The 18,205-nt window shown below is 37.8% G+C and overlaps 2 protein-coding genes across 2 annotated transcripts; one reads left to right on the forward strand and one right to left on the reverse strand.

Moving 5' to 3' along the window:
- Positions 1-248: 248 nt before the first annotated feature.
- LOC115579009 (proteasome subunit beta type-8-like) lies at positions 249-4,273 on the forward strand. The gene is made up of 6 exons (XM_030412453.1): positions 249-702; positions 936-1,077; positions 1,818-1,929; positions 2,254-2,383; positions 2,708-2,912; positions 3,752-4,273. The coding sequence occupies exons 1-6, from the start codon at positions 553-555 to the stop codon at positions 3,838-3,840; spliced, it is 828 nt and encodes a 275-aa protein (XP_030268313.1). The 5' UTR covers positions 249-552; the 3' UTR covers positions 3,841-4,273.
- Positions 4,274-7,722: 3,449 nt separating this feature from the next.
- LOC115579424 (major histocompatibility complex class I-related gene protein-like) lies at positions 7,723-17,627 on the reverse strand. Its single transcript, XM_030412954.1, has 8 exons — positions 17,458-17,627; positions 14,219-14,485; positions 11,057-11,335; positions 10,439-10,741; positions 8,767-8,862; positions 8,467-8,484; positions 8,236-8,314; positions 7,723-7,808 (listed from the first exon to the last, which is right to left on the reverse strand). Exons 1-7 carry the CDS (start codon positions 17,513-17,515, stop codon positions 8,262-8,264), a joined length of 1,074 nt encoding a protein of 357 aa, XP_030268814.1. The 5' UTR covers positions 17,516-17,627; the 3' UTR covers positions 7,723-7,808; positions 8,236-8,261.
- Between the last annotated feature and the right edge of the window lie 578 nt (positions 17,628-18,205).

An 18,205-nucleotide genomic window follows, 5' to 3' on the forward strand; every position in this document is an offset into this window, starting at 1 on the left:
TGGTAACACATAAAAGGAAACGTGATGTGATGTTGGTTTATACATAATATTATAAAAAGGCATTAGAAATTGTACTTTTACACTGTTGAAACATTCTCACAGGCATCAGGTCTGCAGCCTAGTTCACCTCTGCAGGCTTCCACAAACCTGTGTGGCGCATTTCTGCCTAGAGACGGATGATGAGGAAAAACTACAGCGCTCTCCTATTGGTTATCCGGCTTTATCCACCTTTTTTAATTTAAGATGAATATCATGGAGGTTTTCTTGTAGTCTTTGTTTTTCTAATGTTGATAAGTTAACTTTGTTTACAAAAGACAGCCTGGATAGGCCAGATTAGTAGTTGCGCATCGTTTTTGTGTCGCTGAACATTTTGGAATTGTCATTTTGCGCTTTTAGAAAACTCTTTGAAACTCTTTCACTTTCGTATCCTCTGTCACGCACAAGGAAATTAGCTATCCGCGACGCTTTGTCAATCAGCTTCGTCGTTTTGTTAAACCCAACACCTGAACAGTAGAATATAAACAGAAGATAGTTAATCCAGTTTAATACAGAATGGCTCTTTTCGACGTGAGTGGTTTCAAAGATTATTCTGAGCTCCGCAGGCAGATTCATCCCGGGGGGAAGACGCACCTCGTCGACCGGACCAACCACTACAATTTCGGGGCCAAAACCCAGGAGTTTGCAGTTCCTCTGGGTGTAGACGTGAGTATCGTGAGTTTTGGTAATAAATGAATATACTCTTATCCGGTAAACCTGACACAAGCATGACGCGTCAGACGCCGCCTGGGTCAAGTTATTTTACGCGTCAGTGGTTTTCAGTGTTTGGTGTGTGTTTGCTTCCTGACATACAATATGCATTAATCCTAACTATCAAAAGTTACTGTCAAAGAATATTATTACACATCACTCAGGTACCTTCTCTGATTTCATTTAAGCCGTCAGGGTTCATCAAGTCCTGCAGCCGTGACGGAGGTGTGTGTATAGAGCTGAACCACGGTACGACCACCCTGGCCTTCAAGTTCAGACATGGAGTCATCGTGGCTGTGGACTCCAGAGCATCAGCTGGACGTTACTTAGGTAAATACACACATCTGGGGTGTGTAACAGGTTAGAAAAGCCTGGCAGGTATTAGCTTCTGTGAATAAAAGACAGGAGGCAGCGAGTGACGGGACCCAGTTAGCCATATTCCCTGGCCCCCATCAAGAAGACCCTCTGATCACTCAAAGGTTACAAAGGTCTCAAACAGGTGTGGAGCTTTGAAATGTCCAATTTAGAGAGCATGAACTGAATGTTGTCAGTGCTTTACAAAAAGTAATAACTACAGAGGAAAATATACAACAGTTCATGGTGCAGGATGGAGAGGCTGAACAATAGACCGACAGTGTGATTGACAAGCTGAACACTTCTGTCCGGGCAGTAGCTGGGAAAAGTTGGCCCAGTGTTCACAGATAACTTTGTTGAGACCTGGAATACACACTAAAACACACTGTATATACATGACCAGGTCCTCGGGCCGTCACAATAACTATACAGACTCATTAATCAAGTCACATAAATAAACTATTTATGATGAAGGGTTGAGGATGAGCTCAGGAGTCTCACATCCTGAGAAAGAAGCTTTTCAGGAGATACTTCTGTATCTTTGGCCAGATGGCAGCAGGGTTACAGGTGTGTCTGGGGTGGATGTTGATTTTTCGTATCCTTTGGGTTCTGCACAGAAGCCTCACCTTACTGAAATCACTGATGCTCGACAGATGGTCACCAATGATGCTCTGGATGATAATCTCTGTTAATAAATGTCTCTGTTCTGTTTGCAGCATCCAACGATGTCAACAAGGTCATAGAGATCAACCCCTACCTGCTGGGCACCATGTCGGGCAGCGCTGCAGACTGCCAGTACTGGGAGAGACTGCTGGCCAAAGAATGCAGGTTCGTCATGCAGTGTTTGAATACTGGTCCCATTATCTGTCAGACTTTCTTTAATAATTCGGCATTGTTTTTATCCTTGTATCTATGGGTTTGGTGATGTACTGCATGCAGGTAGTTGTGTTAGGAAGTATCAATGAAATATTAAGTATCAAAAGTCAGTGTTCTTATAAATCCGGGCGGCTGCTAACCCAGGAAAACAGTATTGTTATAGTGCTGTCAGGCTACACGTTTAGGGCAACCTAGATAACATGCAGGGCTGATTGATATGTTAAGTGATTTCCATATTAATTGATTGATGTCTTCTTTTATTAATATTTAATCCAGGCTGTACAGGCTGAGGAACAACCACAGGATCTCTGTGGCTGCTGCCTCCAAGCTGCTGTCCAACATGATGCTGGGTTACAGAGGCATGGGCCTCTCTATGGGCAGCATGATCTGTGGGTGGGACAAAGAGGTGAGCTGTGACTGTGTTGGTGGACCAGAAGTCACTTTAATTGTGTTATTATTGCCTTCATCATAGTCAGAAGTAATATGATGTATTTCAAAAATGTACACAGTAAAGAAAAACTCCTTCAACAAGTCAGGTAGACAATTAAACGATGAATGTGTACACTAAAGGATGGAGCAGCTCATTAAATGTGAAACATTACCCAAAAAGACAGTAGTAATGGTCACACCTTAATCTGGAAGCAGTGTCGTATATAATTATCACAACAGTGCCCTGTGAATACAATAATTATTTTCCTGCCCACCATATAATGACAGTTGACTCCACCAGGGTCCTGGTCTGTACTACGTGGATGATAACGGGACGCGTCTGTCTGGTCGTATGTTCTCCACCGGCTGTGGGAACAGTTACGCCTACGGTGTCGTGGACAGCGGTTACCGGGAAGACATGACAGTGGAGGAGGCGTATGAACTGGGCCGTCGGGGCATCGCTCACGCTACACACAGGGATGCTTACTCTGGAGGAGTGGTGAACAGTGAGTGTAGTTTATTTATATCTCTAAAATATTCTTTTTGGTCACACCAGTAATTGGTTGTCAGCTGATCAGTCAGTGCATTTTTGCAGATGTTCCCATAAGATAAATCCTACATGACTTGTCCTAAAGCACTATCATGATGCCAACATTTATGTTTTTATTGAAATATTGCATCAAGTTTCCGGTGGATTGTATTGAAATTTGGTTGAGACGTTCCCACCCCCCTGAGGATGATTTGTAATAATATGTTGATCCTCTAACAATCATCAAACCTTCAAAACCAACATTTACATAATTTTCAACTGCACTTTGTGTTCAGTGGTAATTATTTATTTATCATTAGTTTTATTCGAACCCCCTGAGATGCATCATCTCATTGTCAAGCGGGTCCTTAGAGATACTAAGCACATCGAAATTAACAGACATTTAATAAAGATAAATACATAAATAATAGTAATGATAATAAAATGAAATAATCCCAAAAAACAATCAGCATAATAATGTCAACACAAACAGCCTCTCCGACAACCTCAAACCACACATGTCTGTGACAAGTACACAAAACTAACACAAAATAAACAAAGTAAGGAGTCTAATAATAACACAACAAAGTAAAACTAAACTGGATTTTGGATTAAACCACAACTAGCTTCATGTCTGGTTGGGCAGAGTTTGTTACTTGTTACTTCCTTTCTCTCTCTCTCTCTCTCTCTCCTTTCATTTTCTGTCATGTCTTAAACATTCAAATAAAAACACAACATGCACAACAATTAATAGATTGAGCAAAGATTGTGTGTATTTGTGTGTTCATGTCTGATTTATTTGTGTGTTTGTCTCAGTGTACCACATGCAGGAGGACGGCTGGATAAAGGTGTGTAAGGAGGACGTATCAGAGCTGATCCACCGCTACAGGAAGGGAATGTTCTGATTCTGACCCGTCAGCCTCAGCTCTCTGAACATGGTCCAATGATTTGTGTCTTTCCAAAGTGATCTAACTTTTTTTTATCAACTATTTTGATATATTTTCTCAAAAGTATATTCAAATAGTTCACATTTGTGAAATGAATGAATCTCTTTAGTATCACAGCAGAGTGTGAAAGGTCTGTGTCTTATTTTGGAATGAAAATGAAATGTCAGATTTTAGAATACTACTTAGAGCTATTTTGTTTCCTACATATGAACCTGAACTTTGCAGGATCTGTTTGTCATCGTTAAGTTGTTCAGATGTTGGTTTGGTTATTGTTCGTTGTGTCATGTAACGTTGATACTCTACATGGTTCAGTGTGGTAATTTGTGGTTTGTTGACATCCTGTAAAGATCTTACAACACAAAGATCCAAATAAAGACTGTTGTTCATCTCACTGCTCGCTCCTGTAGTTACTTACCTGAACTTATACATGATGTTACATTTTGACATAAAGTGTCAGATAAAACATTCATACAAGTGAAGTATGTCGCTGAAATAAGAAGAATTACATCTTTTTTAAACAAAATAAGACATTTCCAGCCACTCATAAAGAATATGTTGACATGTGGATAATATTATTCACTTGTGTGATTGTGTCATTACACATTTTAAATGCTGGGTAAGTATTTGTTTTAGTTTTTTTAAATATAAAAGTACAGTTTTCTTAATGATCATTAGAGGACACATTGAAGATCACATCACCCGACTGTTACAGAATATTTGTATTATTTTATATTATATACTGAAAAAAGCCAAATACCAGGACCTGGTCGATGAAGCTGTTTTAAAGGGGTGGCATGCAACCACCTATCCCACTGAAGTGGGCTGCCGCGAGTTTCCAGCAAAATCGGTGAGCTACTTCCTGCAGAGGGTGGGGCTGGAACCCAAGCAGTTGAAGAAAGCCACCAGGGACATAGCCGCAGCAGCCGAGTCCAGCTTAAGATGGCTGTGGCTGAAGAGATCCCACAGTTAGAACCCTTCTGCAGGTGAAGGCTAGTCAGTCTGTGCTGCCCCACTCAGGCGAGGTGTTCAGGTTAAGGGGCGAAACACCTGAGACCCTGAGATCCCTGCTGACGATGCGGAAGGGTTCCAACAATGTGGATGCTTAGAGGAGTTCCATCGTGGAAGAAGATCTGCATCATCATAGCTAGTGTAGTTCCTAGTTGTAGCTCGTGGCAAAGCATCTTTGATGTTTGCTTCACCATTTCTGGGTTAGGGTTAGGGTCTTCATAAACATGACCATAATCATACAGGATGTGCCAAACCTTCTGTCCAGATGGCAAAACGACAACAATCTGTCCTAACCTGTTGGGTTTGACAAAGCTCTTCAGTGTTACTGATAACTGGTGTCACAGGATGTTTTACAAACATGAAGAAACTAGTCGATATCACTTAATGTAAATAGAACCTTTGTATTTGTTTGTATGGTTTATTATACATTTATAGCTTCAAATATCAGATAGGCTGCTGATACAACATGATGAACATTTCAAATAGAATATGAAACTGAGCTGTGATGTCATCTGTAACCATGCAGAACTCAGCAACACAGGTTTGGCCCACAAAGGTATTGGTCTTCATTTATAAAGCTGGTCAATCAACCTGATCTCTAAAGAGGATCTGTTGGTTTTTCTTGCCCTTAAATTATCCTTTGAAAGTATCAGAAGGCCAGGGCACCATTTAGCTCAGTGGGTAGAGCGGGCGTCCCATGTACAGAGGCTTTGTCCTCACTGCAGCGGACCCAAGTTTGATTCCCGGCCTGGGTCCCTTTGCTGCTTGTCACTCCCCATCTCTCATCCTGTTTCCTGTCAAATCTTCCTCTGATCTATCAATAAAGCCATAATGGCCAAAAAATACTTCAAAAAATGAAATCTGTGCAGGTATCAAAAGGCCATCAGTTTAGTACTGTAAATTTCTAAGGACATTTTTGGCAACATGACTTCAAAATACTTACAAAACGTTACCAAAGCTTTGTTAGTTACATGATTAATAGTAGGTGAGTACGTCTCTTAGTGGCTTTTTATGCAGTATCATTAACCAGCAGCACATGACATCTTTTTAGACAAAGAATGAAGAAAGAGCTTATTTAGAGGAGCCACTGCCACATCATCAGTTACCAGGCAGATTTCAGTGCAACAGGTTTATTAAGGGGAAAACCAAATGACCACACAGTGTGAATGTGAGCTGAGTGAATCTGTCAAATCCTGAACACAGAAAACTACACACACACCATACATTAATCAGTAGTTTAAAACAGTATTATTTTCCCTCTGTTTCTGTAATTTTATGATAAACAAAATATTTTAAGACTTTTCTGGTTAAAGGAAGCAACAAAGCAATGCAGAATGATTTTACAAAAAGGGTATCCAACTATGATAATCATCTCTATCATGTTTTTCATGTGAAAACTAAAATTCTACCTTGTTATCTATAAAGAATCACAGGTTTGACAACATAATTAGCTTGTTACTGCTTTTTAACTTTGATACCTCCAGGTCAGAGTCATGTGTTGGTGAGTGAACATGCAGCTTATATTGATTTAACTGTTGCTTCTTTCACAAATGTGTACAAATGACTTTATATGTAAACACAAAAGGACAAAAACATTTGGAAAATTTGTGACTTTATTGAAAAGCAAGATAACAGTGCTACTTAACCAAACATAGGAAACAATTTTGAGCATCGCTGTTCAAAGTCTGTGTTAACAAAACCAAAATGAGCAAAAGTATTTCTCCATCAGTGTGCTGAGAAGCTTAAAAAAGCCCACAACCCTTTTAGAAAATCAGCAAAAATCAATTACATATTTCAAAACAGATTCAAAGAGATTTTAAGAAACAAAAAACAACATACTTCTCACTAATAACGAAAAAAACTCAGACATAAATTATTCACCCTGGCCCGACAGGCCCCACAAGCCTGGTCTGAATCACTCATATCGAAATATACAGGCAACATATTTACACAGCTGGAAAATAAATTTGGGCTGGCAACATTGATACAACCTATCATTGTTTATGTATTTTCATGCTGTTGTATATATTATAATGTGCATTTTCTGGAAATTAAAACAGGAAACCATTGAGACATGTCATCTTAACCAGATCAAATGAATTTACAATTGTAAGAATTCACCATAGTGATAAAGAATGTAATCCTTTTCCCTTCCAATGCATCCTGCTGAGCCTCACAGTGAACTGGAGTCACCAGGAGTAAAACAGATTAACAACCATTTACACCTGCAGGTCATTTAGGATGTCCATTTTTGGTAGCATGTATTTGGATGCTGCTGATTGATTTGTACTTTTGGCTCCAGTGATCTGATACAACCAGAGAGCGAAACAGTCTTTTTTAGTATAAATAGTTAAGGCAACTTTCTCCTGGTTGACAAATATCTGTTATCTCAAGGTATATATCGTATTGCCAGGCCAAATAAGTTTAATATATATGAAGATGTGAATGCACGTACTGGGATGTGTGCAAATATTTACATTTAAATTTGTATTACCAATATTGATTTTCCCAGAAAACCCCAACACCAGAGGTATTAAACTGTATTTTTTTAATATTAGATAAACAGAAATCTTCAAAGTGATTATGTATGCATGCAGAGAGCAGTAATGATTTATCTTTAATATATCTTGATTTGATTTGTCAACATCTGAGTTGTTTCAGACAAAATGCAACTTTTTATTTGAAACCAAATGATCAAAATTATTAAAAGTCACCACTTATATTAATAGTATTTTTAAAACATTTGCCAACTGATTTTCGACGTTTGTTTTCTTTGTATTCCAACCAATAAGCATCTATTGATAGATTTCCAACCCTGATTAAGTTTATATCTTTATGAATGTCCAATAAATTCCCAGTTTATGGAGAGGAATGTGGTGACGTCGCTTCTTGTTCCAGTGCAGAATTTATCCACAAACCTTAAGAGACAAAAGGAAAAACATTATATTAAATATAAAAGAAAATTCCACAAGAAATCCACATATTTTAAGAATCATTTACACCTTAAATATCTATAATTCAGTTATATAAGTGTTAACATTTAGTTGTATAGCATTTACCTGTTATGTTTCTGAAGTACAAGTTGTTTATTTAAATCTGGTTCATCAACAAATGATTTTTTTAATGTTACACTTCATCCGACCTGCTGATGTCTTAACTTTATATTAAACAGTTTCATTTTTGATGTTAAATCAATTGATAGTCAAAGATTTTCTTTATAATGACAAATTGTCAAATAAATGTTTGAGTAAATAAACAGTCTCAGAAAGTTATTTTACACACAGTTTAGTGCAGCTTTGTTTAACAACAGATGTCTGAATTAATGTCCAATATGAAACAACTCACTGTGTTCAGGTTGGTGTGTTTGTCGTTCAGGCTTGTGGTTGTGGGTTCAGTTGCTCCATGACCTCAGGGTTGCTCACAGCTGTAAGGTCAGAAACACAATGTTAGACCAAATCCTGGTGTTTTTTACAAACAGCTAACACTGCAAGAAAAGTTATTTAACAAAATAAAGAAACTCTTTTAAATCTACAATGTCAAGTCAGAGGAAAAAGAGTAGAAGCAAGTGATACTTACGAGATGGAGGGCGTTTGACTGAAATAAAAAGAAATTAGAAAATTTATTCATATGTTACTGTTGAAAATTGCAAACAACAATTAATAAATCCATCCATTCTTTTTTTAGATCTTACATATATTTTTTCTTCAACACTGTAATATAATCATACTGTAATGAAACTGTGGCTATGAGCCTGAAGTGTTTACTGCTGGTTGTAAAAGATTTCGTTGTGAAGGGAAATGTTTCATTCTTGCAATAAAAGCATCCTCACAAAGTTTAAAATCAAAATGCTGATAAAAGACTATTTTGGTCTCTCACCGCTCTTCTTCTTGTAAATGAAGAATCCAATGCCAGCGATGACGAGGGCGAGAACAGCCACAGCAGCGACGATGATGGCAATCAGGTTGAGCTTCTCTGTTGAGCAGAAAACAACAAAAATAATCACAACCTGTTCAGATGAAGCAGGTTAGACCAACCAGACTTCAAAACTCTATACAGACACTGGCCCTCATTTATCAAACGAACGTATGGCAGAAAAACGTGCGTACGACCATTTCCACGCAAACTTCTGCATTTATCAATTTGGACGTGAGCGGAAGCTTTGATCAGATCTCACGTCAGGTCTGAGCTCGTGTACGCAAATCCGGGTCTGGATTTGCGGTGCAGCGCAGCAAAATCTGGCTGAGTCTGAAAATACTTATTAAACAAACCTCAGCTGTCATTAAGCATAAGCAGTCACATATTTAGAACAGATCAAAACAGATTCTTAAAACGAATAAAAAAAAATTAAAAACATTCAATTTAAAAATAAGCCCACGTTTTTACTGATAAAACTTTTTTGTAAAATAAAATATGACAACTAATTAACGGAATACCTAATAACCCCGCTGGCAAACCTGCTACAGAACAGGAACGCAGATTCAATAGTGCGCACACACAGGTCACAGTGGAGCTGCTTCGGGTTGCTGAAGGGCAGGTGGCTCAGTCTCGGACCAGCAGGGGGAACGCTGCTGTATACCCCAGAGAAAGTGTGCGATATTGTTTTGGCCTGTTCACTTTTGCACAACATTGCATTAGTGAATGGAGTGCCTTTGATGTGTCGGCGCTGCCACGATGCCGATCTCCATCTCGGAAAAGTTTATTTTCTTGCCAGTGTTCTCTCCATGTTCGACCTCAGTGGGCGAGGCCTCCGAACCAGGAATATTCAAGGGCGTAACATGTTAATGACGATCGAATTCAGCCGCCGCATTTATCAAGACAATCGTACGCTGGAATTGGTCAGATACGAAGTTTCATAAATCACACGTGTGTCCTGTCGTACGACCAATTCTGCGCTGAGATCTGCACCCATTTTCACGCAAGATTGGTAAATGAGGGCCACTGTGTTTGTTTGTCCTGTTGTTATCTTTAATTTTTTATCTCCACGTGTCTGTACATAATTATGTATCATGCTTATTTATCCTCAGCTAGCTCTGTTGTCTTTGTTTAGCTTTGAGTCTGTGCTAGGTTGAGTCTTATATGATGGTTTTTTTGGTGCAATGACACTCATAATCAAACTGTTTTTTGACTGTCAAAAAATTATCTTTATTTTTAAAATGATAATCTACTCATCTTCTTAAACTGACCAGCACTTAAGTCAACACAACGCCTATAATCTCTGAACTGTGGTTACACATCAAAATGTCTACACTTGGTCTGAAATGCTATAAAGGACAGTACAACAGTCTCACAGTTACAGTTTTTATAAACTACGATAGATTTGCAAGGTGGTAGACAGCTGATTTCAAAATATAAAAGGCAACCACAAATAAGAGTCAAGAGGTGAACATGTGCTTTGGTTCAATGTTAGTCTGAGCCTTCTAGATGAAATAAACTGATAATAAAACAACACAAGGAAACAAAATTTCCAATACACATATAAACACATGAACTGCAGGACTGTTGCAGTTAAATAAATGTGTTTCTCACCGTCTTTTGATTCCAGTCTTACCTTCGTTGGTTCTGATCACTGCTTTGTCCAGTGTGATGACTCTGTCCTCCTTCACACCAGAGAGCTGAAACACACAGTCGTACCTCTTCCAGTCTTCAGGTGTGACTGATGAAACGTCCAGGTCAACACTCATCTGGAAGGTTCCATCGTGGTTGGGGAGGGTCTCTCCGTGGTCCACCTCCTCATGAAGCTCCTCTCCATCTTTCCTCCAGACGAGTGAGGCTCTGTGAGGGTAGAAACCTGTAGCGAGGCAGCTGACTGGAGAGGAGGGAGTCTTCTGGAGGAGAGACACTGAGGGAAGCTCTGGAGAGGAAAGAGACAGTTTATAGGTTCTTTATTAGTATTTACTGTTTATTAATATTATCATTTCCTGTTTCTCCCTGAGAAGTACAATGTGAGAAAGACAGAGCAGCAAGAAAATTAAGATAAAAAAGAGGGAGGCAAAGAGATGAAGAGGTAAGAGAGAAAATAAAAGAAAGAGAAATGTGTGTAAACTGAGACTAAGTGTGTCTCTGTATGATGGTTTATATTAATTGTGATGTTACTGTTGGTTAGAAACAGAAGAGAAATATGAAGCTTGTTGTGTCCATTAAACTATATCAGGTCAGGTGATTCTACCTGTTCTCAGCAGAACGCTCCTCCCATAGTCCACATACTTCTTCACCCAGTCAATGCAGTCATGGGTGTAGTACTGCTTTATGAATCCAATATGACCTTTGTCATGATCCCACTTGTGTTTGGTGATGACAGCCTGTTGTTTTGGAGCGATGTATGTCAGTGTCTTCAGGTCCAATGCTATGAAGTCTTCTCCATCATAACCAAACTGCCTAAAAGCATTGACTTCTCCAGTCTCATCATCCCACTCACAGCCGTACATCTGCTGAAGAATGTGGACACCTGAGACAGAAACAGAGAGGACATTAAACCAGAGTGAGATCACAGCTCAGTCATCTATCATCAGCTGATATCACATCTTCACCACAGAGACACACTGATCCACAGACACCACAACACCAGGATCTACACCTCCTGCTGTTATTGGCTGGATGGAAGCCGCTCACAGCCAATCATCATCTGGACAGTGTGGACGTCTTCAGAGAGAGACAGAGAGGCTGCTGGGAAACAGAGTGAGATCCTGACACAGTTCATATCCTCTGTTTCACCACAGAGACACACTGACTCCACTGAGACCAACAGTTTATCTCCACTGTTGAAGGAGGTGTGGCTTCATGTCAACACACACACACACACACACACACACACACACACACACACACACTGAGGTGGAGTCCTGACCAGCAGATTAAACCTGATCCTGGACTGAACATTAGACCCACTGAGACCCTGCAGCCAGTGGATCAGTCCAACAACATCCTCCTCCTGTGAGAAACTCCAGACTGGACTGTCCTGAAGCTGCTCTAGAAGCTTCACTGAAGGAGAGTTTCAGTCCAGGATGAGTCTCTAGACTCCAGCTGCTCAGCCAGGACAGTGTGTCCTGTTCAGCTCTGTGTTACTACAACTGGTCAGGATGAGGCCCACACCATCAGGACCATTATGGAGACTGGGAGGCAGTCTGTGTGTCCTGATTGGTCCATCCATCAGTCAATCACTCAGTACAACCAACAGCTGTTTCCACCTGCAGATGTTGGTTTGATGCTGCTGATGTGACGGACCAACACACTGTGGTCAGTACAGTAGAGTTCATCTGATCTAATCTGGAGTTATACTTTATATTTAACACTGAAATTAATTCTTCTCCTCGTTATTTATTCTTTTTTGATTAATTGATTAACGTTAACTTATTTTAAAAAGTGAGGAAATTATGAAAAAAGTCCATCACAAGTTCTCAGAGCCAAAAGGTGAAATCTTTAAATGTCTTCTTCTATATTATGGGATGGACAGACTGTGTATCAGTACAGTGGAGTTAATATAATATAATCTGTAGTTCTACTTTATATTTAGGAGGAAATTAATGATTCTTTTCATTGTTAATTATTTTTTGATGAATTGATTAACCATGTATTTATTTTAAAAAGTGGGAAAATTGTGAAAAATGTTCTTCACAAGTTCTCAGAGCCAAACGTGAAATCATCACATTTCTTTTATATATTATGGGATGGACAGACTGTGTATCAGTACAGTAGAGTTAATGTCATATAATCTGTATTTTACTACATATTTATGGCTAAAACTGATTTTTCTTGTCATTATTGATTATGTAATGATTATTTTTTGGCTAATCAATAAATCATTTACGCTGTTCAAAGTCAGAAAATGGTGAAAAAAGTCCATCACAAGTTCTCAGAGCCAAACGTGAAATCTTCTAAATACTTCTTCTATATTATGGGATGGACAGACTGTGTGTCAGTGCAGTAGATTTAAAGTTATCTAATCTGTTTTTACTACATATTTTGGATTCAAACTAATTTATTTTCTCATTATTGATTATGTAATGACTATTTTTTTGGTTAATCAATAAATCGTTTATGCTGTAAAATATCAAGCAACAGTGAAAATGTCCATCACAAGTTTCCAGAGTCAGAGGTGAAATCTTTAAATATCTTCTTTTGTCCGACCAACACTGAACAGAATTTAATTTATAACGATATAAAACAGAGAAAAGCAGCAAATTCTCATATTTGAGAAACTTGAACTAGAAAATGTTTGTGAGTTTTGTTCAGTAAAAGACTTAAATCAATATTTGATCGTCAAAATGTTTGTCAATAAATTTTCCTGTTGATCAACTAATCGATTAATTGACTAATCACTTCAGCACAACATGTGTTTATTATGACAGAGACACACTGTGGTCAAGTAGAGTTAATCTAATCTAATCTGTAGATCTACTATATATCCTGTATATTATGGGATGGACACAGTGTGGTCAGTACAGTGGAGTTAATCTAATCTAATCTGTAGATCTGCTATATATCCTGTATATTATGGGATGGACACAGTGTGGTCAGCACAGTGGAGTTAATCTAATCTAATCTAATCTAATCTGTAGATTTACTATATATCCTGTATATTATGGGATGGACACAGTGTGGTCAGTACAGTGGAGTTAATCTAATCTAATCTGTAGATCTACTATATATCCTGTATATTATGGGATGGACACAGTGTGGTCAGTACAGTGGAGTTAATCTAATCTAACCTGTAGATCTACTATATATCCTGTATATTATGGGATGGACACAGTGTGGTCAGCACAGTGGAGTCGTCCTGTTAAACTCTTTAAAGCTCTGATCTGAATGAGACAGTCACCTTGTGGTCCTGTCAGCCAGGTGTATTAAAACATGCTGCTCCTCCTCTCATATGAGGACCCAGCAGAAGCAGCCTGTGTCCCATTTACAGTCCTGCTCCGTAGTTTAAGAAACCAGGCAGTGATGTTCCTCTATCAGCTGTGTGTTGTTAAGCTGTTGTGATAAACAGGTTCCTACAGTAGAGTTATTATGGACCAACTCACTGTGGGCACTTCAGTAGAGTCACTCTGATCTAATCTAGTGGAGATAAAGGTTTAATAATCTCTGCTGGTTATTATGGGATGGACAGAAACACTGTATCAGTGTAGTACAGCAGCATCCAGTAGTCTCAGTCTCAGTGATGTTTCTGTTCAGTCTGACTGAGAGTTTAGATAAGAAAAGCCTCCAACAGACAGTTTAATGATAAAATGTGTGTGTGTTTGTATGTACTAACATCTTCTTACTAAAATACAGGATGAAAATATAAACAAAGTGTTATCAGTAGAGTAGATATAAAATAAATTAATAAACAAACCTCCAGTTTGGTTGAAACGCTGCTTTGCAATTTCAATGTTGCCCTTGAAGACCTGCTGGGCACCCAAACGGAGCTCAGTCTCCCTTTCCCAGTAGCCAGCTCTGTCTTGTGTGACTTTGTTCATCCAGTCCTGTTTGGGCATGTCTTTCCTGGTGTTACTGTCATAGTGATCTATCTGAAGTTCATCAACCAACCCAACAGACACAAACTCTGGGAAGTTTGGGACTCCAGAAGATGCAGTGTAGAAATACTTCAGAGAGTGAGTCACTGTAAGATAAATTTAATGTCAGCATTTCATTTTTCAAAATAGTACTTTTATAAAACACTGAAAAACGTTGTTTCACACACACAAACTCAAAAAGAACTATGGTGCATTCAAAACAACCTAACAATAAATACATTTATTAGTGCTTTAACAATTACTTGTGTTATACTGTTTCTAGATTAATCGTTTTCTACATAAAATGTCAGAAAATAATGAAATACGTCTATTCCAGTTTTCTAGTTTCTGAAGTCCAAGCTGGTGTCAGTCAAAACCAAAAGAAATTCAATTTAATTATATGAAACAGAGAAAAGCAGGAAATCTATATTTGAGAGATTGAAAACAGCACTCTCTGTCATTTTTGCATGTAAAATCACTTTAAAACTTTGGAATTTAATCAAAATAGTTGCCAATTATATTTGTGTGTATAGACTCAGTGATTAATCACATTATTGTTGCATCTTTAAAACTTAGTATTACTTAGATATTTCTGATGATTGTGTCTTAAAAATGTATTTTCCCATAAATAGAATTTTATACAAGAAAAATATGAAGGTCATGCAGTTGTGTACCCAAATTTCATTGAGAAAAAAACAGTTTGTTAAAACAGGCATCTTTTCTCTAGTGTTGGATTTATCCAGTTCAGTTTTCAGTTAGTTGAGCCATTTATTTTACAGGAGGCTTCTTTCATACCTTACAATCTTCATTACTGTTTTCGTTTGCACTGATGACAGCTGCCTGTATGGATGTGTTTGTGAGTTTTGACAATTAAATTATCACCTATATCAGAATCCTTCAATGTCCTCTGCTGTCTGAATACTCATAGATCATATTTTAGTGTGAAGCTGCACTTAAAAACACTGCACTGATAACATCCAAAATGTTGTACAAATCGTTCCCAAAATAAATGAAAAAATCAAATACCCTAACAGTATTGCCCGACAAATGCTAAAGTGTGAAGCTGATACTGTTTTTTTTTCTTAAGAGATTTAAAGAAATTTAAAATGTGATATTTCTGTCAATTCTTTTTGTCATAATAATGACAGAGAACATCAACTTTTTCAGTGACCAAGTCACACTCTAAATAAACTCTCCATCGCTCTCTGGTGGACAAACTTTGTAAAGAAGACTGTCTGACATTTCTGTATTCTGGTTCTTGTTACTTGTCAGCCGAAATACACACAGATAACTGTAATATCTGTAATAAGTTAATATCTGCAGTTATATCTAAGGGTAATTTATTAATCTGACTCTAATAAACACCATTCTATTGTACACACAGTAAATGTAAAAACTATCCGTGTGATGTGACTGAACCCAACCAACAAAACTCAGTATGGACCAACTACATTAAAGCAGAAGAGTTTCAGTGTGTGGAGTTAAACTGTGGAATTATATTGGAAATGGCTTTTTATTTATTAAATTGAAAAAATATATTAGTCTACTGGAAATTTCCTAGACGCAGAAATTGTGTTTCCTTTAAACTTTGATTGAAATGTAATCTTTAGGCCTAGTGGATGAAGTTGCATGTTGAGCAATTTGCAGTTGGCATACTTAGCTAATAAAGGGGAGACACTACAGGTAAAGAATGGGGACAATTTTTTTACTTATATATATCACCATGAAACTTCCCCAGTTGATTACTTAGAATTATTTTTTGTATTATGAGTTTTCTGAAATTGTATGTTTAAATATGCAAATGATGCATTATCTAATCACATATGCACTCATTTGCATACATTTCCAGAACATAAATCTAAACATTGGATAAAGCCAGGTTCTAAGTTCTTGTTTCATTTTGTTGACATATTATAGCCAAAGGTTTTTACAGAAGGAATTTTGGATATCTCTTTTTGTCACTCCATAAATCAGAAAATACTGTCAACAGCCATAAAAAAAATAATATCACCCTGTTTTTAGAAATAAAATGTTATATAAAACAGGCTATGTATGATGTATGAACAAACCCCTCTGTTAAAACCTTCAGAATATAGATAGGAATAAAACTGGAAGGTTTGGTGTAAATAAGTGCCACTGAAGTGGAGATTTTTTGCCCAGATTATGAGAAAAAACTCATTTTGAGAAAACGGCCTTTAAAGATATGTATTGTATAAGAAATCTATAGAAGGAGGAGGGGGGTTAGGAGACATTCGGTTTTTTAGGATTTCTGGATATCACAATCATGGAATTAGACTTTTAGATCAACTTTCAATGTTAACTAGAAGCAAAGTTATAGCCATTTTCAGTTTCTCGCGATTGAGGGAAAACATGGCAGGCAAAAACATCGTTTTGCACAGTCAATTTTGAGATTTTGGGTTATTTTGCTTCCAAAAATGTCTTCTTTCAGACTAGTGGGAAGAAAACATCCAAAATACACATTTAGGTGTTCATTTTACTTCACTTTGTCTATCTAGGCTGTAATGGATTGTGTGAGTTTTTCTGTGTGCAAATTATTGTATCAACTGTAAAAAAAAAAAAAAATCACATTTAATGCAGTGACGTGTTTCCAGAAAATACGTTAATTATAACTCATAAATTAAAATAATATAAAACATGTTAATAATCTCTAAAACAGTCGTGATTTTTACGATCATGAACAATTCAGAGATTAAAACTGATTAGTTCACTAAGTATATTTTTAGACAATCTTTGTTTAACGCCTTGTTCTGATGTTTTCTCCTCTTTTCTTCATTATGTGAGTGTTGGGCTGTTTCGTGCTGCTTAGTTCTGCTGACATTTTAACATTAAGATGATCAGACGAATTTTAAAAAAATGACCGAAATATAGAAAGAAAATAGACGAATACACTTTTTAACATCTATTTTCAGAGACAGACTGTGGACTTCTCTTCTAACAGAAGTCCTGGAGGTGAACATCATCAACTATCAAACAAACATTTCATTGATATTTACAGAATATAAAGACACGAAACATTTTTTCTTTTACAACCAGCTGATTTAATGTATTGTGAACTCACCTGCCGCCGCGTCATGTAGACCTGTTCCCAGGAGAGCCAGAAACACCAAGATCTTCATGGTGAACTGTCTTTAATGAAGCTTTCCTCAACTTTGACGGACTAATATGATTATTTATTTATAGACAGCCTCACACTGCTGCTACTTCTCCGAGATCCAGGGATGAAATGAGAGGAAAACAGAGAGAGGCGTTCATATCAACCTCCATCTGAGCCAATGAGAATTCAGCCTGATCATGACGTCACTTATAACTGGGTAAAACTGACCCACTGAGGTTGTAAAGCGAAAGTAAAATGATCTTCTTGTATCCTGTGTGAGAGGATGAGGAGACATGCGGGGTTTTATTTTAGTGTCTCAGCTTTGTTCGCATATGAAGGAGTATTAAACCTCCTGCTGCTCACATCTCGTGTCATGTTTTGTAGCTTGATGTGATGTAATGTGCAGAAATGTGTGAATGTTCTGGGAGGTCAGAGGTCACTGTCAGCTACAGCTCACACACTCTGGAGTCTGTGTGGATGCAGTAGTGTCTGATTGTTCTTTTGCTCTGTGTGGCTCAACCTGGGATTGAAAACAGTCCTGATCAATATATCAGCAACAAACAACAAATTAAAATGAGGTTTTCTTGACGTTATAGTGAGTAAATATGGGGAGGAGCGCCCCCCAGTGGGTCAAACCTGCAGCTGATGTGCAGCAGTACACACTGTTATTATCTGCTGTGTTAAACACATCTGTGTGCAGATAAATGAGACG

Source organism: Sparus aurata, chromosome 3 (assembly GCF_900880675.1).
Source record: "Sparus aurata chromosome 3, fSpaAur1.1, whole genome shotgun sequence".
Taxonomy (NCBI): Eukaryota; Metazoa; Chordata; class Actinopteri; order Spariformes; family Sparidae; genus Sparus; species Sparus aurata.